Source organism: Phalacrocorax carbo, chromosome 4 (assembly GCF_963921805.1).
Source record: "Phalacrocorax carbo chromosome 4, bPhaCar2.1, whole genome shotgun sequence".
NCBI lineage: Eukaryota > Metazoa > Chordata > Aves > Suliformes > Phalacrocoracidae > Phalacrocorax > Phalacrocorax carbo.
Window position 1 is genome coordinate 16,456,865 of NC_087516.1, and position 22,446 is coordinate 16,479,310.

The 22,446-nt window shown below is 44.6% G+C and overlaps 1 protein-coding gene across 1 annotated transcript; it reads left to right on the plus strand.

Annotated features, from left to right (window-relative positions):
• The first annotated feature begins 17,763 nt into the window (after positions 1 to 17,763).
• On the plus strand, positions 17,764 to 21,952 carry LOC135313227 (inositol 1,4,5-trisphosphate receptor-interacting protein-like 1). The gene is made up of 3 exons (XM_064450785.1): positions 17,764 to 17,884; positions 21,010 to 21,914; positions 21,949 to 21,952. Exons 1-3 carry the CDS (start codon positions 17,792 to 17,794, stop codon positions 21,950 to 21,952), a joined length of 1,002 nt encoding a protein of 333 aa, XP_064306855.1. The 5' UTR covers positions 17,764 to 17,791.
• Positions 21,953 to 22,446: the final 494 nt, after the last annotated feature.

Sequence of the window (22,446 nt, forward strand, 5' to 3'; positions counted from 1 at the left end):
TGGGTTTCCTAAAGTGAAGCACTTTCAGTTCAAGGACATCTTCATCTTTAGCTCTTGTTTATTTTTCTTGTCACTGGTCTATTGCTCTCCAGAGGAACATTAAACATCTCAATGGCATGGCTTACATGTGAAATATACAGTTGGTTCAGCACAGAGGGCTTCATTTTAGGGCTCATATTAGTGGGTCCCCTGTGAGTTGATATTATGCCATTTTTGTCCTTAGATCTTCTGGGGAAAGCTATCATCCAGTAAATTGCCTTAGTCAGATAAATATTACCAGATAGATCTCTTCCTGCCTCTCTCAGCAATGGGCTCTGCAGAAGGAAAGGTCATTGTTCATTCTCTTTCACTTTATCCTGCTCAATTGTTTCTCATTGTATCAAGACAGAGTCGGTTAGTTTTTAACAAGGCGAACTTAGGAAATAATAGCAACATAAACACACAGCTTAAGTGAACCGAAATATCTGACGGTTCTGGGAGAGTGCATTTACTCTTCCCGGAATTCTCTTCATTCACTTTAATTCTGCCCTGTGTTCACCAGTGTATAAACATTTTCCAGCCTCTTGGTATTCTACCTTCACTCTTCAAAGCCTGTAGAACAATTTTGTAACCTTTCCATAGTTTGGAAACAGCTTCACTCTGTGTGTGTCAAGGGGAAAATCTGATTTAATTGTCTTTCAGAGTAAGAAAAAGGGTAAAGGGCTTCACAAAGACAAAGACAAAACAGACTTATCAGTTTTTAATAGGGACTACTTTGTCTGTCCATAGGTGGAGTAAAAACTGTTAGTATTGGAAATATCACAACTTGGTGCCTACCAGCCAGGAACAGGCAGGAGGGCATTAGGGTGTCATTTTTCCTCTCCGCTCTGCTGTCACCTCTTCATGCTGCTTCTCCAGCTTACTGCCATCACTGCCATGAAGGCTTAGGCACTGTCCTTCTCTGTGGCAGTCTAGCTGGTTAGTCTAAAATGCTCTCTGACAGTCTTGCTGACTTAATGAAGATTACAAAACTCTTCAAGATGGTGTAGTGCTTAGAAAGTTCAGGCCATTGCTGGTTCCTGGGCTCTGGTGGTGTAAGTCTCCTGTTCTTCAATCCATTCAAAACTCAAAGCATTTTAAATTAAATTCCCTATAGATGCATCTTGGCATGACATCTGGGGTGAAATCAGCATCAACCAGAGCCTTGTTTAAGAAGCTGGCAAAACCAGTTGCCTTTATGGTAGGCATTATTTCAATTTTATTCATTTGTACTGGAGCCAAAAGCTGTGCATTTGAATCTGTTTAAATGTAATTCGAAGTGGATCAGTTTAACCCAAAGACCATAAAGGCGTAGACTGGTGCTTTCATATTATCATTGTGTCATATAAGGAATGCATCCACCGCTGAATATCTCAAGTAAAGCTTGAGATTGCAGTGTTTGTTGGAATAACAGGTGATGTGGCTAAAGGGCAGCCACTAAAGACTTACCCATATGAGACAGATCATACTTTGGTAGGGTTTGTAAGTGCTAATGGGGAGGAATTAAAAGAAAAGCCTCAGACCAGGCCTTGAGTATGTGCTAAAGACTATTCTCCAGGATCTTGCAGAAAGTGGGTTTATGAAGAGAGTGAGAGCTTCTGAGTTGCAGGTTTTCTGGCTACCTCCATTTTTGCTGAAACCCTTCCTCTTGCTTTGCATGGGATGATGCAGAAGGGAGTGCCACAACCACAAAGTTCAGGTTCAGCCCCAGCGCTGGGCACCCCTTCTCACCCTGGGAAGCTCCCTAGAGTCCCCTCCACAGGCCAAGTTTGATTTTCTGATCCTAAAATGGATAGAACAAAATGACACCACTTGGTATTTCTGTTTTCTCATTTATCTTGGCATGGCTTACAGAAGTAGTCTAGGAATTTTATTTTGGAAAGCCTTCTTTATTTTTATTATCCCTTCTGATAGCACAAATGGCACAGACTTTCAGGTCAATAGTTTGCTGGACCTGTGTTTTCCTCAGAGTTGCTACTTCTGGGTTTAGAAATCCAAGCAAGCCCTTCAGAAAATGCTTGCTGCACATTTTGAGATCTTTTGCACACATGCAAGAGCTCCAATTGATCTAGGATGCTGCAGAGGTCCTTCCCACAGGCAAATTGATCTCTCTATTCTGAAAATCCTGTCTTCAACCATTAAAAAAATACAACAAATCCAGCTGTTTCACTGGCAACTGTCAGACATTCACTGGTAAACCAGACTATTGGAACTGACCTTGAGCAAACCTGGTTTACTCTGTGATCTAGCAACTAAAGCAATTCACCTTTTCTGAGGAGATTTTTCTTGCTTCTAAGAATCAGAAGGAAGGTAAATAACAAAAAAGAACTAAGCAAACTCTCAGCTCAAAACTGTACATACTGCACAATGTGTGCCTGATAGCAGTGCTCTTAATCTGTAGGAGAAGGTATACAGCAAAGTTGCCTGCAGAATTGCTCCCATATTTGCAAACAAGCCAGCCAGTGTTCTGCTTTGTGGTTCTCTTTCAAGCTCCTGTGACAGGGTATATACAGAGAAAAGTGTTGCTGTAACCAAAATTCATATGAATCTGGCTGCCCTGCAGCATGTCTCTAATGGAGGAGAGATCACAGAATCACAGAATCACAGGTTGGAAGGGACCTCAGCGATCATCTAGTCCAACCTTTCTGGGAAGCGCTACACTGAATCAAGCTGAGGATTTACTAATCCAGTATTCTGACACTGGCTGAAACTGGTTAGTCTTGAAGATGCTGGAAGATATAACTGTGCAATAACTGAGAAGTTAGGTTGAGGATGGCTTCTGTATCCCCCTGTTCTGCTTTTTCTCACAAAATACGACCCTCCTTTTATTGGAAGCAGAGAGACTTTTTCTTCCCAACATGTTGGAAGGCTCTTGTCTATGTATAGAGTTCAAAGTAGATATTATTAATCTCTTCCCTCTCTGAATGACTCAGAGTTTCCCTCAGACATCATTCCTGGAAAAAAATATGGTATTGGAACACTTGTTGTCTGGGTCCAGTGTTGAATTTTTCTCTCATCACAATAACACAAGGTAATAGCATTGCATGCGCTCGGGTGGTCTCAGTTGCAAAAGGTCAGTCAGATTTTGTGCATCTCTCTCAGTTGTATCTTGCCAAGCCTGTGATAAATAGTTGTGGGAAGCCTCTTGTCTTACAGTGCTAAACTGTTGTTCCAAAGCAGTGAAAATATACCTACTGCACTGAGCCTTGTTGCCTGCAAACTTCTATCACTCTCATAGTTGTTCTCCTTAAGTACCATCTCTGCACGTGCAGAGATCTTGCCGTTGCTCATTTAACTGCTTCAGCACCAAAATCCCAGAGATATTTTAGGATGTGATGACCATTGTCCCTGTCCTTACTTGCCATCACTGTAGCAACAAAGAGAAGTAGCGATAGCAACAGAAGACATGGAGTTTTGCATTCCAAATGGACATGTTTAGGTGTCAGGTAGAAGCACTGCAACAGCTCTGCTGTTGGCCACAGATCCACAAAAGCTGCTGCACAGGGGTCACACTGCCATTAGCTCAGTCCAGAGCTGTTTAGTATGCAGCTTTTGAGGACACTGGATGGAAATGAGAGCTCGGATTCTGACCATATGTGCCTAAATGCTTCTGAGGGAAAGCCATTGCCACAAACCTCTGTAGTTTAGGGCTTTCATACCCATGTGGACAGGTAAGCAGTGGGAAGAGAGGTTGCCCTCCAGAGACAGAGAGACTGTGCAGTATCCATCAAAGATTTTTGACCAGATGGGTCAAGTCTTGAGCAACTTGGGCTGATCTCCCAGTTTATCCTGCTTTAAGCAAGACATTGGATGTTAGACTTCCTGAGGTCCCTTCCAGCCTGAGTTGTCCTGTGATCCCATGAAGCTGTATATATTGAGATGAGGGTGTCATAGAAATGTGTGGGAAGTATGTAGGAAATAGGAGCAAAAGGCCTTTCGTTCACAATGAGAAATACAATAGGGAGCAAAGGGGATGATGAGATCTGTGCTGAGACCTCATCCATGCTGCATCCCAGAAGAGCTGCCTGTGTCAACCAGTCCAATGCTGAAGATTGCTTTTGCTGGCATTTTTAGATGGAAAATCATGTACTCCAGGAGGTAAAAAGTGGGTGATGGAATGAGTTGGCATGGCCCAGATTCCAGCACATCTCTGCCAAGAGCCATTTAATGCCATGCAGAGTGTGCAAACACTAGATTATGCTTGGCACAGCCAGAGCAGTCCCTGAGAAGGCTTCTAGGCAAACATGTTTCAGCGTGACTACCAAGCTGATAGACTTCGGTGATGGCAGCAATGGTTTGTATTACTCTGATTCCAAGTGGGGCCAGTCATGATGGCCACCATTCACAGATCCAAACATGCATGTGGAACTTATTTTGAAGAGTCTATAGGCTCCGATGGAAAACTTACAACTCTTAGGAATAACCAGTCATGTAACTCTTAGATAAACATTCATGTCGGTATTGTTTTCTTTTTTTTTAATTTTAAAACTTTTGTGCTCATATCCAGGTGATGATAACAGAGATATTAATATCTGATGCTATGTTCAGGTGTTTCTTGGACAAAAAAATGAGCTAGCTCTGTCATATGTAGTGTAGGAGTCTGAAGTCAATGTTTACCTATAGCTGACAAGAGGTTTCCATTAAAATATTTTTCAGGAACCAGGTGTGTTTTCAACCATTTTTAAATTGAACTATACTTTTTAAAATTGAACTATATTTCCTGGAAAAGACTATTTTGTTTTCACAGAAGCAAAGCTTTTGTCATGAAGAGTTTTTTAATGGTAGAGATGTAGTCATTATAATTCCATTTATTAAAAAAATTAATATTAAAAATATTAAATAATGATTTAAAATTATTATTGTAGGAAGAATTAAACCTGACAAGCATTTTAACTAAATATGTTTTGAATTTTCCTACAAAAGCTTTAATTAGTTACCGTTAAGCTCGTTGCTTCATATATATGTTGTATATATAGTCAGAGTTCAAGATTTCTGTACCTTGACTGCGTACATGAAAATCTCTAGAAGTCAGTGTTTTATCCATCTCCCTGAAGCTCAGCATTCAGGCTTGTCTTGAAGCATGCCTGTTTATTTTTTTTCACATTGTACTGGGGTCTGATATTTCCTGCCAATATTTCTGACCTGTCCAGGCCATTTAGAATCACTCCTTTGGCCTCCTCACTTTCATCAGCAATGTTAATCATTAATATTTAGCGGGGGAGGGGGGGCAGCCTAGCATGCTTGCAAACCCATATGAGGGAATTCATACCACCTGCTGGGGTACAGCCTTTTGCCTGCTCAATCCACAGCCAACACTATAACTCTGAGCTCAGCTTTGCCTCCGACTCTCTAAGTGGAGCATCCCCGGGGTGTGCAGCCCCCAGTAGAGCCAGGGACATAGCCTGTCGCTCAGTGAACACCTTTCTTCAGGAGGTGGTCAGGGATGCATCTTCCAGTAAGGGCATGTTCTCAAAAGCCTTCGGCTCTGTCATCTCTGTGCACACAGCTCCAGGAGGAGTGCTACTAAAACACTGCTCAGTGTCTGCATGGCCAGTGTGGGGTATAGGCAATTTATACTGTTTTCCATCAGTAGGTGCATAAGAAGGTCATGAAAACACAATTCTGTGCAGTTCTGTTATTTATTTTATTCCCCTCACCATAAATCATTGATTTTAGTATTTTTTTTCCCTTAAATCAAGGAATGAAAACCAACCATGATCCTTCAAAATTCAAGCCAGTATAATTTTTGGAGGAAATTTCAGCTTTGGCATTTTTGAGAAAAGCAGGAACATTTATCAGCCTTTTTTTTTTGTTTTTATTTCTGACTGTTGCTGGAATGAAAACTGGATACATTAGGAGATGATGTAGACACAATTAGTTGGCAGAGCTCACCTGCAGTGGTAAAGGGTATGTATTAAATTGCTCTGAAACTGAGTTTATAATGTCACAACCGTATGCGTAAATAGAACACTTACCTAAGGACATGTGCATCAGTCTCCATAGGCACAGACAGGCACAAGGTGGAGAAGTTTGAAAGAGATATAAAACATACAACCTTTTGAAATTTATCTTCTAAGAGCACAAGGTAATACATAAAAGGAAAATTCATTTTCTGTGTTTACAGTTTACGTTAAATGCCATTGTAGATAGAATCTCAGTTACAAAGGCAGAAGGTTTAGTTCGGGGTGATTGGATTACTAGCTTTTTAAATGGAAATGTCACTATTTCAAAGCAGCAATGCTGAGTATTAACTTCAGGTATGTCATGTGGCAACAAGTCAGCCTAATCTGTTCTGTAACAACTGGTTTAGTTCCTCTTTTTTTCATTTAAGTTTAAATCAGGCTAATAAAAAAAGTCTCAACAGTTGTGCACAAATAGCAGCAGATGGGGCACGAAGCCTGTGCCCCTCCCTGCCGAGCTCAGTCACAAGAGGACGATCACACAGGTGACAGAAGCATGATATGACAGATCACTGGCATGGCTCCACCAAGGGTTTTGTAAATCCGTGGTGACAGGCTTAGGGCAGGCAACTGGCAAGCACCTGAGGACTTGGTACACTTCCGTCATTGGAAAGTATAGAGACAAGCATGAGAATATAGTTGAATTGATATAAATACTGAATATTTGGCCTGAGAAAAAGCCTAAATGCTTAAATTCCACATTTCAGCCTGAACATACTTTTATAGCCTAAAAAAAGCAAAATTGTAACAGAATTAAAAGACATATTTTATGTGAATATTCGCTCCTCTGGCAAAGCTCCTGGAAAAGAATTTTAAAATGCCCTTTTCCTTATGGGTTATAAATAATAGAATATCTGCCATTGGTAATTGTGTAGTTTATTTTCATTACATGACTTGAGGTTTTATTGAGTTTCCTTTAGGAACACATCAAGTTAACTTGTGCACAAGGCTTTTGCAGACCTATCATTATGCCAGCTCAATCACAAGGTGAGGCAGCGAGGAAGCTCATCGGGTCAGATGCTCCTTCTGACCTTTGAGATCTTACTCTGCACAGATATTACACCCCAGGAACATTCCTTTGCCCCTTGAAATGTAAACTCTGCTCAAAAATTATCATACGGACCCGGCTATTGGTGTAAACGTGTTTTGAAAGCACTTCTGTACAGTTATTTTGTAACTCTCATCTATAAATCCCTTCAATGAAATATCAGAGAGTTATTCAGCTGTGAAACTACGTAGAGGGGACATTTTCCTTATCCCAGGTCAGCATTTTCTGGCTTTCTGTAAACACTCTCTCACATGATGCTTGTTAATAGGCTTCCTCATGCAGAAAATTCTTGGCAGCCACTGGAAAAGTTCTCCAAAAGACTGATTACTTTCCCTTTGCCTGAGGCCAGCTGCTGATCATGGCCCTTATGTAGCATGACAAACACATTTAACATCCAAACATGCAGCCAGGACCGAAACAGTCATGCACCAGTTAAAGCTTGGCCTACCAACGCCCCAGAAGGTATATTGTTATGCTACAACCTGTTGGTACCAGTTTCCAAGAGTTTTAAAAGAGGTGTGGGGGGTGGAGGATGGAGAGGATGAAGGATGAATTTAGCCGGAGTTCACCCAAGGGCACACTGCCATGGCCTGAGGGCACTAATGGGATGGACTGTCCCTGACAGCCTCTCCTGGGGTGTCCCCAACCCTGCATGTGGCCCAGGACCCCATTTCAGCCCAGATGACCCCCACCTACAGGCTGACATATCAGCCTGGCCTCAACCTTCTCCCCAGGGACGTGCCTGATGCCCTGGGCTGGGGGTGCCCTCAGCAGCTCCCCAGCTGCCCTGCTCCCTGCTGAGGCAATGGGATGGGCTCCAGCTGGAAAGACCCTGCCCTGCCACCCCAGTGGAGCCCTCACACTATTTGTGTTTAAGAAGCTCTTGGGCTGACTTCCCAGACTGCATCACTTTTTTTTTCTGACCTAAGAACACAATTGCATGCTTGGACCATGATGAATTGTGCCATTTTATTTCCTGAAGACAGGCTCTAGACAAAATAAATACAGGTATTTCTGGGAGGATGCAGAAGGCTGTTAACTATTAGTGATGGTAATGATCCTACATATATACCAAGCTAAGCAGATGGATCCCTAAGCACTTTGCAAATGTTGCTACTTATGTTAACATAACAGAGAGTTCAGTAAACCTGCAGTGAGAGATGAAATGCAGTAATTGTAACAGCAGGCAGCGGCACTACAATAACTCAGGACAAATGAATTGTTAAGTGACCCTCTGAAGCATGTGGGGGACAGGACAGAGGGAGGAAGGCATTTAGAAAAGCTCAGTCGAATTTGGCTAAGAGAGCTATTCTGTGTAAAAAAATAGTTTTGCAATGGTTGTTGCTAAGTAATTTTCTTTGCACGAGCTGTCAACATTTAAACTATGTCACAAAGCTGTCTGGTGGAATTTTATAGTGGAAATCCTTTATCTGGAGCCAAAATGTAGAGGAAATAAGTATACATACAACAGTGGAAAATAAGCCTCCAATATACCCATCTCAGTCTTTTGGGTAAGACATGTAATGCATATGAGCAAAAAAAAAAAAAATAAATATGTAAGTGGCAATATCCTTGCAGACAACACCTAAAATAAGTACCAGAAACCAGATCATGCTTCCAAACAGCAGTTCAAATATAGTAGGTAAGTAGGTAGATAGGTATATATATAGATAGATAGATTAGATAGATAAACAGAATTTGAAACATAGGATAGGTCTGCATTACCATGATAGCAAAGTGCCGTGAGTTCACGCAAACTTATAAAACTGTGTATTATAATTTCTCTTCCCCAAGCTCAGAATAAACAAGTTCAAGACTTCTGTTCTGTGTCTTACCAGCAGAGTTTCCCTAGTGATCTTCTGGCCTTTGTTTATTGTGGCTGCAAAAAATTCCAATTTATAATGGTGTAATAAACACTTCCTCTAATCTCAATAAAAACACTATCAAGTTTTACAAGGAAAGCAGTGGCATGAGCCCAGAGGAAACTTCACTGTAAATACCCTAAATCTTTATAAGTTTTTTCCTCTTTTTGATTTCCAGACTTCCATGTGCACACACAGATGCTGAATTTCACTTTTTTCCTTTATAAAATGACTGATTCCCAAAAAGAGGTGAGTTATTAATGGCTGACAGACAGAAAGCTTTTTCAGCTTGATTCTTGTATCTCCTTGACCAAATTTTTTTCCTAGGACTCCATGTCTCATCTTTGCTCACACTGATATTTCAGTGTGTGAATGGAGCAATGGAGATACCAGCTTCTGTGTGCATGCTTTGGCGTGCTGTGCTCCTAACAGCTATTGAAACATTGCTAAGAACAGAATATAACTAAAAAGGCAGAGCTGAATGAAAACGTGGCTTTGCACAACCTGGATAGATGGTGAAATTAAATGCATGTCAAAGCAAAGTGATGCGTGTAGGAAAGATATCACCCCAATTTAATTTGTAAAATGAGGGGTTCTGACCTTACCTTTACCAGTTTGGAGAGAGATTTTGGGGATACAATCGATAATTCCGTGAAAATGACAGCCCAGTGCTCAGCACTGAGCAACAGCAACAGCACCAGCAACAACAACAACAAAATTGCAAATGTTAGGAACTATTGGTAAAGCAATAGAGAACAAAAGAGAGTTCATCATTATGCCTTTATATAAATTCATGGCGCGTCTGTGTCTTTGTGCTGTTCTGTTCTTTTCATCTCAGAAAGAATATAGTAGAACTGGAAAAAGGTTCAATTGTCCTTGATTGTCAAGGGCTATCAATTTATGGGACGTGTGCTGTGCGAGGAATAACTAAGTAAGCTAAGATTCTTCTTTCTGGAAAAGAGACAAATTACAGGGGATGTGCTAGAGAGCTATAAAATCAGGAGTGAGGTGGAGAGGATGGATGGGGGTTGATGGTTCACTGTCTCTTCCACTATAAGTACTAGGGATCCTCAAAGTAAGATAGCAGCAACAGGGTTCAAAACAAACAGAAGTAGGTTATTCTTCATGCAGCAGGTAATACGCTAGTAATATTGCCTGCCAAAGGATGCAGTGAATACTAAAGGTTTAGGAGGGACTGAGGAGAGACTGGACAGGTTAATGTAAGAGAAATACATTGGGGAATACCAACTACACAGAAGCCAGACTTAACCCAGGAAGTTCCTGAGCTGAAGATAGGTGGTGGTTGGGAAAGTATCATAGAGGGACAGTCTGTTCTTGCCTTTTGCTTAGTCCTCCCTAGTTTACCCCCTTTATGGCGGCTGTAACCTCAAACCCTCTCTCCTGTCAACCTTGGCTCTCACCAGTTTGGCTATTCTTACATTCATTGAGTAGCAATGCCCTAGTGAAGTAAGGATTCTTCAAGTCTGGTGGACTCTGCAAGGCTAGGTTAATGGTTGGACTCAATGATCTTAAAGGTCTTTTCCAACCTGAATTATTCTGTGATTCTTGGCCTTTCTATTTTTTTTAATATTAATGAAGTTGCTAGATGGCATTTAACACAATACTAACTAATGTGCCTTTATGTATCAGGCCAGTAAAGTTCTGATTCCAGAGGTGTTCTTGTGTCTGTCAGTATAAATATGCCCTTTATGTTCACAGTTCTTCTCTTTTGTCTTTTTTTCTATCTGCATTTTTCATGCCTGGGCTATGTCATTCGTATTGCAAAACAAAGGAAGGGCCTTTGTAATACGCAAGGAAATCTAATTTGCTTTTCACAATGGACCTAAAACCAATGATTGATGTGCTTCAGTAATTAAATTCTGCTACCTGCAAGTTACTGGACATAAGATTTAGGAAGGCAAGGGGGAATGGGTGAGAATGGAAAATATATTAGGAACTTTTGTGTCTTGTGCTACAGTGTTCAATATTCCACCCATTTACGTTTGACCTGGTGAACATCTTTCAAATACATGAAGATAACCCTGTACATTGGGGAGGAAGAGACTGTTAATTACCCTGCCTATTGAGAGAGGAATGATTGAGCACTGAATGTCAGTATACATCGTCTCAGGAGAAGAAAGAAACAAAAATTGCGGGTATTGGACAAGTCAGAAGTTAAAAGGAAGACAGAATCCTTTGACAATGATGATATATTTTAACTCCACATTGCTGTTAGATCTCATGCTGTTCTCAGAGTACCTCTACACAGCACAGGGCCTCACTGTACATAGGTACCCAAGGTAAATCTGGCAGACATGCACAGGTAGCAGAAAGCTTAACCACAAGAGTCTGCTGCTATGCGAGCACTAACGTATTTCACTTCTCAGTTTACCTGCTGGAGCTTGCTGTGTCTCTGTTCAGAAGGCAGCTCAGTGCCCAGGAGACTTGCCTTCATATTAAGGAAGGCAAATGATATACATTACCTATGGTTCATTCTTTTTCTCAGCTTCTCTGCAGGGAAGAAATAGTGTATGCAGTGTAGTCTTTTATTTACATATTTGAACACCTTAGACTGGTCTATGGTAGATGGACTTCCCCATTTCAAGTCTTTCAAGAGAGCTAGATGTCCTTCTAAATTATGTGTTATAGCTAGAAGTCACCTGGAAGTTACAGCCTTTATGCAGATGTTGCTGCATGAGACCCCCTGACCTCATCAACATTGTAGATGTCAACTAAATGAACAGGGAAATAGCGTCTGGTCTTAAAATCTACAAATAACTGAGTCACATTCACTGGCTGAAAAAGTCTTGATGGCCAATATAATTGTCAGTATGTATGCCAAACTTGTAAGCACTCTGCTACTGAGCTGCATTGTAGCTTGGTGGGCTTTTTAGCCTTCATGTATATGTTCCCTTGTCAGAACATCACTAAGATCTTTGGTGCCTGGGACAGTTAGTGAATATTCAACTTGCTTTTGTAGCGCTCCACAGCCTTGTCAACTTGAAGCAGGGGCATGTGAAGCCACCTGGAGACTGAATCCAAGAACAAAGCAGTGCTGGATGCACTCTGCAAGCAGGATACTTCCCACTGTGTTAACATGTTTATTTTGTGGTAGCTTAATTTTCTAGCTGATGATCTGATCTAATTAAGGTCATTGCCATTAAATTAAAAAGCCATGATGATCTGACTGCATTTGGGCAGCATAACAACTAAAATGTTTGACATATGGGGATATCCACACCTTGGAAATACGGTGCTTTATGAAAACTAGTAGTAACAGCCAGGCTTCTGTTATGGGCAGAAGAAAGGAGACACCAAAACCATCTCAGATTTACTCAGAGCTGTGACACAACCTTAACATCTTGTAACTTGTGTGATTATTATTTTGAGATAAAAAGAGATGCTATGTTTCCTTACTGAGCTCTTTGCTTTGAAAGAGAAGTTCAGCCATACAAAGGATACTACAAAGCCTTTGCTTTTCCGCAGTCATCAAACAGGAGGCTAGTGAGGTGAAGGCCTCATGCTGACTTTTGCACACAGGCAGTGGTCAAAACAGGACTTCAGGTGTACCAGTATGGATATCTGCAGTTACCTACATGGAAAGAAAAAGTCCTAATATGCTGCTGTGAGTCCTGTTTCTTGTCTGCAGAAAGTGCTGCTGATGAATACAGGGCCATTTTGATCACTGGAGCAGGATAAATTTAATCTGTTGCAGATACCTGAGAAAACAAATGTGGAGAACAAATACTATAAAATTATAACCTTCCAGGTTTTAAGTGTTCATATCAGAGTAGTATTTTTAAGAGTGGTTTTAATTTAAGGACCATGCTTCTCTTATTCATTACATGGGGGGTTGTTTCTCATCTAAAGGCCTCAAATCTCTAATACTTGCAGCTAACAGCTTCCAAGTGAGGTATGGACCAAAAGCTACAGTAGAAAACTAGTCATTGAATGATTAAGAATGGCATATATGTTACAAAAAGTTAAAATCTGCTTACAAAATTTTCTCAAAGTTTCTTCTTTCCTTTCCCTTCCCACACTAATGATAAACAGCTTTGTGATAATCTAGTTTTGTTTTATAGCTCATGGGGAGCAGTTACGTGTTCTCTTCCTTTTGATAATGTAAATTTTTAACCCTGCTTAGCTTAGCAAGGAAGAAATATATTTCAAACCTGAATGCTTTTTCCTGTTTGCTTGTAAGCCCATTTTATTTTAATTTAGCTATTCTTTTTTTGATATTGCCTTCTGGATGTCCCCACACTTTAATTGGTTCAGTATAAGATACTTGATGGGTACCATGAGAAAAGGTACAACTTTGGAGGAAAGGTCATTTCTAATATGCATGAAGAGTACTACATGTCTGAACAGTAAATACTCATTTGCTCATTTCATTCATCTAGTGTACAGGAACTCTCCTTTATTTTTCTTTATACTTGCAACAGCATTTTCACATTATTTCTATCTTCTATTTTGTTATTAAATAACATCTACAGCTGTCACAGGTGGTACTGCAGTAATCATGATTATTCAAATGAGATGAAAAATATTTTTGGTTTAACAAGAAAAAACAAACAAGCAAACAAAAATAGGTAATATGAAAAGCAATCCTGATTCCTTCCCCAAAGAAATCCTTATTTGCATTGCATAAGCACTCAGGCACGTTATTGTGTAGTCTTTCTTGATATTTTTGCTCAGAAATTATCTTCTGTTCGGACACTATTTATGTCATTTGATAAATAAAGTGACAAAAAGTGGCCCTTGCTTTGAGACTGAGGCTATTTCTTCAAGGACAACAGAGGTTGGTAGGCTGGTGTAACTCACAAAAAGTGTGGGTTTTATGCAGAACCATGAAAGAACAGGACACACCACTGAGAAGAGCTGCTGAGGACGAGGGCCAGGGCCAGGATACTGCGGCGTGCGATATCACATTAGAGACTTTAGCCTACATCCCTTTCTGGCCAGTATTTACCCATTGCTTCTTTAACTAGCTTTTCTCCTTCAGAGATACTGGCCCATCTCCCAAGATGATTTTATCGAATGCAATATTATTATATTTAATTTCAGACTCTCTTTTGCCAATGTAAAAGAAGCCAAAATCTCATGTCACTTCTGGTATGTCTCAGCTCCCTGCCCAACAGCACTCTGGATGGTTGAACCTTCAGTGCATACGCTTGTGTATAGCCTCCCAATAACTTCGAACCCTTGTGTGAGTCCAAGGACATCTGACCAGGAGACGGGAATCTCAGAGGGATGTAGGAATCAGAAGTCCGAGTTTATAGTTTAGGTCACACGGTGTGTGAGTTTTCTTTTCCAAATCAAGACAGTCAATGTTTGATAAAAAGTGGTTTTGTTTAATAAACTTAGTTAATAAACAGGAACATAAGACCCCTTCATCCAGTACTGGCAGGAGACTGAACCACCAAACTCTATGTACTTGTCCAATAACACCAGCAACAAAAACCATGGGAAGAGTATTTTGACAAAATGTGCAAATGTCCTATAAAATATTTGACACTTTTTCTGACTGCTAAAGGCAAACAGGCTCTGGAGAATTTGGAAAGAAGGAGCAAGAGGTACTTCACTGCATTAGTGCTAGGAATTACTGTCCAGTCCAGTAGTGGCTAAGGAAGATAGTAGTGTCTGTTAAAGATAAGTGTTTAAAAGACGGGAACTTTTCCAAGATCTCCGAAAGAGCTGGCTAGGAATGTATAATGGAACCCAGTGAAAAGGCAGATGGCTGGAAGAATACTAAATTTATGATAATACTCAAAAGCAAGAGGGATAGCATAGATTCCACAGAGAATGGCTAACCTGTCATCAGTACAAGGTGGAACAACAGAAAATCTGAGAAAAGGTTAAATCTGGAAAGAAATAAAAGATAAAGGATAAAATATGCAAAAATGAAACTGATTTTATGACAAAGAGCTCTTGTGAAACAAACTTGATGTATTTTTTTTTTATTTTTAATTTAAATTTGGTTTATCAAGGCAGATGGATAGACTTCTTTAAGATGTTTGACTTAGTACTGCATTTGACCCTCATTTAAAAAATTGCTTCTTACAACATCAGCATTGAATAAGTGAAATGGGATTAAGCACTGGCTAAATGATAGATCTCAAGGAATAAATGCACTCAGGGAAATGTCACTGAATGGGATTCTTCTATGGGTTTAAGGGTTATAAAGTCCTGACTGCAAAACTGCATTCACAATATGCCAAGAAGTGCCACCCGGGGATGTACATGCTGGAGATCACTGATGAGAAATGAAGAAATTATTTAACTTCCACATGCTAGAACAAGATTAATGCCAGAATAACACCTCTAATTCTGGCACCTTAATTTTAAAAAGTTGTTGAGAAATTAGGGACAGAGAGACACAAAAATTATGAGAGGCCTGGAGGAAATGCTTCACAAAGAAAAACTCACCAACCTCAGTCTGTTTATCAGACAAAAGACTTGGTGACAGTGTATAAATATCTTAACGAAGGAAAAATCCGGTTTTCTAAATGGCTCCTCTGGAATCAGTGCCTGGAAGCAGAAAGCAGGCAAATTAATCTGAAAAACAGCACAGATTTTTAGTAGTGATTTCCACTGCAGCAGATTATTCACAGGAGAGGTGGATTTTTTCCATTGTGTAGTATGTTCATCAAGATTTGATACCTTTGTAGAAACTATGCTTTTGTCAAAAACAAGTCTTTAGGCTCCATGTAAAAGTGATGTATAACTGGCCTGTGATATAAAGACTAGACAATCTAACGGTCCTTTCTGGCTTTAAATGTAATGAATCTCGAGATAATTTTTAGAGAATTGCAGTGCATGTAGTACTGAAATACATGTATGTTAGTCAGCCACAAAAAAGGGCTGTACATAGTTGAACCAAGAAATTAAGTGCCCCGAACTCTCAGGAGGACCCTTTTGCAGAAACAGCAAGAAATATCAGCCTCTCTTTCAGTAGTTGAATAAAGGCTAACCACTCAAAAAGATGAAAAATAAGCACCTTCGGTTGCTGCTAGTAGGCCAGTGTAATACCCGTAGCCTAGCACATGCTCACCTGTGAGTCAGTTTAAGGCTTCTGGGCAAAAAAACGTTGTGTCTCAGAGGACCACAAAGCATTACTGAGACAGCCAATCGCAATGTACGTGGAGATTTAGTAGGAAAAAGTGGGGGGAAAAGAGTGATCAGGTAAAAAGGGGAATGTCTCTGGAGTTATGAAATGACTGATTAATGCAAAAACCTTGTGGCCAGATTGCAAGGATATTGGATTTAGCAGAAGAATTAATGAGAGTTAGACAAACTTGTATTTATGTAAAGACACACATCACAGTGAATGAAAGAACATTTCTTTTAAAAAATTGATTGATTTCATTTCCATCTTTCACCAGGAAACAATTCCTTATAAAGAAAGAAAAATTTCAGTCCTTCACAAAATCTGACATCCATTCAATATCCACTCCTTCCTTGAAAATCTTGTCACACTTTTTTCCTATTAATCAATGATCTGTAAGATGGCCAGGCTTTAATCAAAGAAAATGCTATTATTCTGTAGGTAAAAGTGCTTGCAACATGCCAAAGGGTCTTTGCTTAAACTTTAATGGATAAAGTGTAGACAGCAAGTTTCATTAGTCTTCAGAAAAAAGCGTTTATTTATCATTAGGTGCAAAGTCAAGTGTTCTGTAAGCTTGCTAAAAATTCTGATGAGTTCCAGATAAAATTATAGGAATAATAATAAGTAATACCCTGAAGCCTTAGAATATTGCCTGTGAGGAAAAAAGAGACTGTTTCTGTTTGTAAATAAAAATTTGCCTGAAATCTAGCATTCAGATTCAAGTTGAATAAAGGTCTTCAAAGATTTAGACTTTTCTGTGGACAGAAGAAACTCCATGAATTCACTGGGAGATGTTCACACTTTGTGGCTGATCACTGGGGTACAGGAGGGACAGAACAGTTCTGCCCCCAAAGCTGCAGTTTCCCCCAATATGAACAGATTCAACTGAAGCCCTCAGTTCTGGAAAACCAGGTTGGAAATTTTGGAAGGAAGATCTTTCTCCTGAGATTTCAAGCACTTTCACTCTGGATTGCAGCTATATCACTGACAATTTTATTTTCACAGTTCTTGTGGTGGTCCCAGTTGGAAAGCACAAATAAGTCAAAATCCCTTACTCCCCAGTTTATGTATTTTATAAAAAGTTTTGTTATATTCCACCAGCAGATGAAGGTGCACGCAGATTGAGAACACTGAGAGATGGGAAGGAGGAAGCATATATTATACTAGAATGTTAGTATGTGGTTTAACGAATCCTGTTCTAATTTAGGGAATTAAAATATAGATGATTGGTTCAAAAAACCTTCTTTCATTGTATTTCAAATATTACTTTACAACCTGAGATAAATCAGGAGCCTGTGTATGTATTGCCTGAAAGCTGCTTCTCAGATGGTTTTGCAGTTACCATACTTGACTGAAAACTCAGTAATTCCAGGGAAAGGCTGATCTTGGCTTTTCCCAAAAGATAACTCCTAAAACACTGAAAGGAATGAGGAAACAATCTACGACTATTATTATTTAGCTTGGATTGGTTTAGCCGGCAGCTCAGCCCCACACAGTCACTCGCTCACTTCCCAGCCAGTAGATGGCGGAGAGAATCAGAAGGGTAACGCTCGTGGGTTGGGATAAGAACAGTTTAATAATTAAAATTAAAAGAAACAACAACAGAAATGCAATGTAAAGAGAACGAGAGGCGCAAAGCCCCGGGGGGGGAGGGGGGGGGAAGGGAGGAGGGAGGGGATTAACGGCCGAAACGGAACGCACGCGCCGCAGCCGCTCACCACGCGCCAAACCGAAACCGCGCCTCCCCCGTGCCGCAACCTGCCCCCCCCCCGCCTTAATATACTGGTGATGGTGTCACATGGTATGGAATGAACATGCCACTGGCCAGCCGGGTTCGCCGCCCCCGCCATGGCCCTGTCCCTCCCAGCCCGCAACGACACGGCAGAGCGCGGTAAGCTGGAAAGGTAGCCGACCCCAACAGTGAGGAGAATTAACCCCTTCTCAGCCACAACCAGCACACAGTGTCAGCCCTGCAGAAAGGGGTCTGGGGGTGGTGGTCGACAGCAGGCTCGATACAAGTCAGCAGTGGGCCCTGGCAGCCAAGAGGGCAAACTGCATCCTGGGCTGCACGGAACACAGTATAACCAGCTGGTCAAAAGAGGTGATTGTTCCGCTCTATTCAGCGTTGGTGCGGCCTCACCTCAAGTGCCTGTGTGCAGCTGTGGGCCCCGCACTTTAAGAAGGATATTCAGGTCCTTGGATGTGTCCAGAGGAGGGCAACAAAGCTGGTTAAAGGGCTGGAAGGAATGACCCACGAGGAGCAGTTCAGGACTTTGCGCTTGCCTAGTTTGAAGAAAAGGAGGCAGAGGGGTGACCTCATTGCTCTCTACGGCTTCCGGAGGAGGGCAAGTGGAGAGGGAGGTGCTGGTCTCTTCTCCCTGGTATCCAGTGATAGGACGCGCGGGAATGGTTCAAAGCTGCACCAGGGGAGGTTTGGACTGGACTTTAGGAAGCTCTTCTCTACCAAGAGGGTGGTCAAACACTGGAACAGGCTTCCTCGAGAGGCGTTTGATGCCTGAAGGCTGTCAGAGTTTCAGAGGCATTGGGACAAGGCCCTTAGGAGCACCTTCAAGTTTTGGTGAGCCCCAAAATGGTCAGGCAGTTGGACTAGATGATTGTTGTAGGTCCTTTGCAACTGAAATGATTCTCCTCTCCTCTCCTCTCCTCTCCTCTCCTCCCCTCTCCTCTCCTCCCCTCTCCTCTCCTCTCCTCTCCTCTCCTCTCCTCTCCTCTCCTCTCCTCTCCTCTCCTCTCCTCTCCTCTCCTCTCCTCTCCTCTCCTCTCCTCTCCTCTCCTCTCCTCTCCTCTCCTCTCCTCTCCTCTCCTCTCCTCTTCTCTTCTCTTCTCTGTGCAAAAGTCGTCTGGACACGGTGCCAGGCAGCCTGCTGTAGGTGGCTGTGCTTGCGCAGTGGGGTTGCACCACACGAACCTGGGGCACACCAGCCCCTGGGAGCCCGACAGCATTGCCCTGGGGTGACCCCCTGAGGAGGTGGATATCACGGTCTCCAAGTGGTGAGCCCTCTGCAGAGGGAACAAGCACCATGAGTGCGGAGCAGGGCTCTGGATGTCGTGCTTGCTGTGCCGCTGGGAGGCTTGGGCACGAGCCAATGCAGAGCAGCAGCTTGAGAGCTGGAGGCACAGCTCGGGCAGGTGCAGGTGCAGGAGGGCGGAGTGTCCGGCAGCACGAGGCACCTCCCGTCCTGCACCCCCTCATCACCACTGGGAAATGCATCTTTGGGAACACTGATCTCTCACCAGCACAGCGAGGACAGAGACCCTGCCACGGAGAGGCCCCATCCCGCCACAGGGACAGACACCATCAGCCCCCATCAGTGTCACGAAGGCACCAAGAGCACCGTCATGTCTACAAGCACAAAGGCCAGCACCAAGGGAGTCAGTCCATTTCACAGGGTGGCAGAGAAGGAGCAAACCGTCCACGGGCCACGCCACCTTCTCTCACACGGGCACGCTTTGAATTCCTTTGGGTGGCCTGCCTGTGGTCACAGGCAGACAGAGCAAAGATATGTTCCCTCCACTTGGGAGCTCAGGTCCCCACCACCTAGGCAAAAGAGGCTTAACACAGAAAGGGCCTTCAGAGCACGTCCCACTTCCTGGCATCCCCTCCCACTTCTTGCCTTCAGAAGGCTTTGGACAGGAGGTGCATTGGATGTATAGTTCTGCACATGCTGAACTGACACAAACATGGCACCTGTGTCAGTCCTGGCACATATGCTGTAGGGCTTAAGAAAGCTTTTGAGGTGCCTGGGTCCCAAGGCATGCACTCACGCGGTACCGGCCATGTTTCTGGGAGGCACAGTCCACAGCAAAGCGCTCCGGCGCGGTGTACAGTGAGCTCTCCTGAACCGGGGAAACCTCAGGGGAGCAGAGATATGCAGGGCCTGGCGTGGTCCCTCCGGTCCCCTGGCTTGCCCTTGCAGGGGGCAAGCTGGTAGCCGGAGACAGGAGCCATAGGACCTATTCCACTTGCACCAGGGACATGATTTGCATTTGGCTTGACCGTCAGGGTTTGCAGGGCTAAGTCCTGCCCTGGCAGAAGGAATCCTAGAGGAGAAGAGGGAGGTGGAGTTTTGGCTCTGGCCGAGGGCTTGTAGCTCTTCCTTTCAAGACAGAAAAGAAGACTTTGCACCATTCTACGTGAGTCAGGGGGATCCACCTCCAGTGCCCGGTTTCATTTTGGTTACGGTTGTGCACGCGTCTGCCCGCTTTGTCAAGAGCCCCCGGGAGCTCGCTCCTGCAGGGCGGGTTTGTACTTGGTGTGGTGGCCAGGAGCCGCTGAGGCGGGCGGTGGGGACGAAGGCTGGGGCTTGCCGCCTGGGTGATGCTGCCCCGGTGGCTGTGACAGCCCAGGGGCCAGGTCACAATGGGAGCTGCCCCCAGGGGCGTCACCAGGCAGCCCCACTGCTGTTGGACTTGGGTGATCGGTGAGTGCAGCATGCAGGGGGAAGGCTGGGCTGGCTGGGGGACGGGGCAGGTGACCAGGGGGTTTCTAACCCAGAGCGAGAGCCGAGCCCCTGAGGGCAGGGCACGGTACCGCCCTCGGGGCTGGGGCCAGAGCTGCTCGGGGCTCCCGGCGGTGGCAGGTGCCCAGAGAGGCTTGGGGGATGTGCCGGCTGCCCGTGGCTCCGCGGGAGGCTGTTGGGTGGCAGGGATGGGGCCTCGGCACGCTCTGCTCGGGTGTCCCTTGCCCTTTCATGGGGCACAGCCCAGCCAGGGGCTGGCCATCAGGGCGGCTTGGGCAGGATGGGCCCCATGCTGCCTCCAGCCAGGGCCCGCGGCCCCTTCAGGCCTGTCGACACCAGTGCCCAAACGCTTTCCTGGGACAGCCCGTGGCTCCCATGCGCGCAGTGCTCACAAACCCTGCCCTTGCTCCCTCCCGCCTCCCTCACCCCCTCTCCCACCAGCCCCCAGCTCCAGGCGGCTCCTCACCCGCTCCCCCAGCCTCGTGCTCCCTCCCACACAGCCCTGCTGAGACCCCTTTTCTCCCACCCCCTCCAGGCCATGGCTGCGGCAATCGCGCTCGTCCTGGCTGTGCTGGCCGTCTGGCACGAGCTGGAGCACGATCACCAGATAGATGTGGCCGCTGTCGAGCACATGAAGCAGCGTGAGGAGTACCTGCACCAGCAGATGACTCGGCTGCTGCAGGAGATTGAACAGAGCAGGGCCGCGGAGGAAGCCACGCTCCTTTCTCTGTTGCAGCAGTGGCCGTTTTGGACCGTTGCGGGAGTCCTGGCCCTGCTTGTGGCGGTCTGCTGGGTTACCGGGAAAATGGAGCTTGCCTCTGACAGCTGCAGCGAGCTGAACAGCTTCCACCGCGAGGAGGAGGATGACGAGGAGGCGGAAGACCTCAGTGGTGCACTCAGTGGTGTCAGGTCTTTGGCTGTGTCCACCCCATCGCCAACGCAGGGCCTGCCTGACACGTGCAAAGTGCTGAAGGAGCTGGTGGGTGACCTCCTTGGGGTCTGCCGACTGCTTTGCAAGAGGACTTTCATGCCGCAGATGCACCCAGCCAGCGAGATGGACGGCACCTGTGAGAGCTGGAGCGTCCACGAGAACAGTATCACCTACTGCCTGCTCGTGGTCCTGCAGCCACCCCCCGGTCACTCTTTCAGCCAGGAGCTGGACACCACGGCGCAGCTGCCAGCAAGGCACTCCAGCATCCACGTGGTGCTGGACTGCACGTGCTCGAGGGAGCAGCTGCTGGGGGATATTCTGTGCTTTCTCCACCACCCCGACAACAAGCTGCCCAGGGAGGAGAGCTCATGCCTCCTACGCACCCTCTGCACGTGCTCCTACTTAGACGTGGAGAAGATCGCCTGCTGGGTCCAGGTGTTGGTGAGATCAGCCTGGCTGCTTTTGCCTCAGTCGCACCACTGCCAGCTAACGGTGCTGCCCTCCTCGCGGTCCTGCAGGTTTCAGCTGACAAGCACCTCCGAGATGAACATCTGCACTGAGATGATCTTTGCCGTGCAGCAAGGCAGCTCAGGCGCCTACCTGAGCCTTGAGTAGGCAGAGGCCAGCTTTACCAGCAGCGCACCACGGCCGCAGAGCTGCGCTCTCGTCGTGGTGCCGCTTTTCAGACTCGTGGCGAGGCACACCCGGCGCGACGGTTTCCGCCTCAGAGGTCTGCAGCTCTGGTGGTCACAGGCTTTTGCACCCGTGCCTGTGACCCTGAGGACCTACTTTCCTCTCACACTGGTGGGGCCCGGAGGACAATTTTGGACACTGGGGCAGAGAACCTGCTCATCCCAGAGACTGCCTGGGGAGTCTCTGCTGCAGGTCTGAGCACACTAGGCACGGAGATGACACTGCTCAAGAGGAGCTCAGCCTAAGCAGAGTCTGGGGAATCCCCACCGGGCCAGCTGAAGATGCCGCTGCAACTGAGGCTCCTGTTACCACCTGTAACAGGACGGGATCACCCATCCTGTTGGAGAG

Bases quoted from the DNA above. Each gene is read 5' to 3' on its own strand.
- LOC135313227 (XM_064450785.1), top strand. From the start codon at position 17,792: ATGGTATGGAATGAACATGCCACTGGCCAGCCGGGTTCGCCGCCCCCG. The intron at 17,885-21,009 runs GTAAGCTGGAAA...CACCCCCTCCAG, and splicing joins CAACGACACGGCAGAGCGCG to GCCATGGCTGCGGCAATCGC.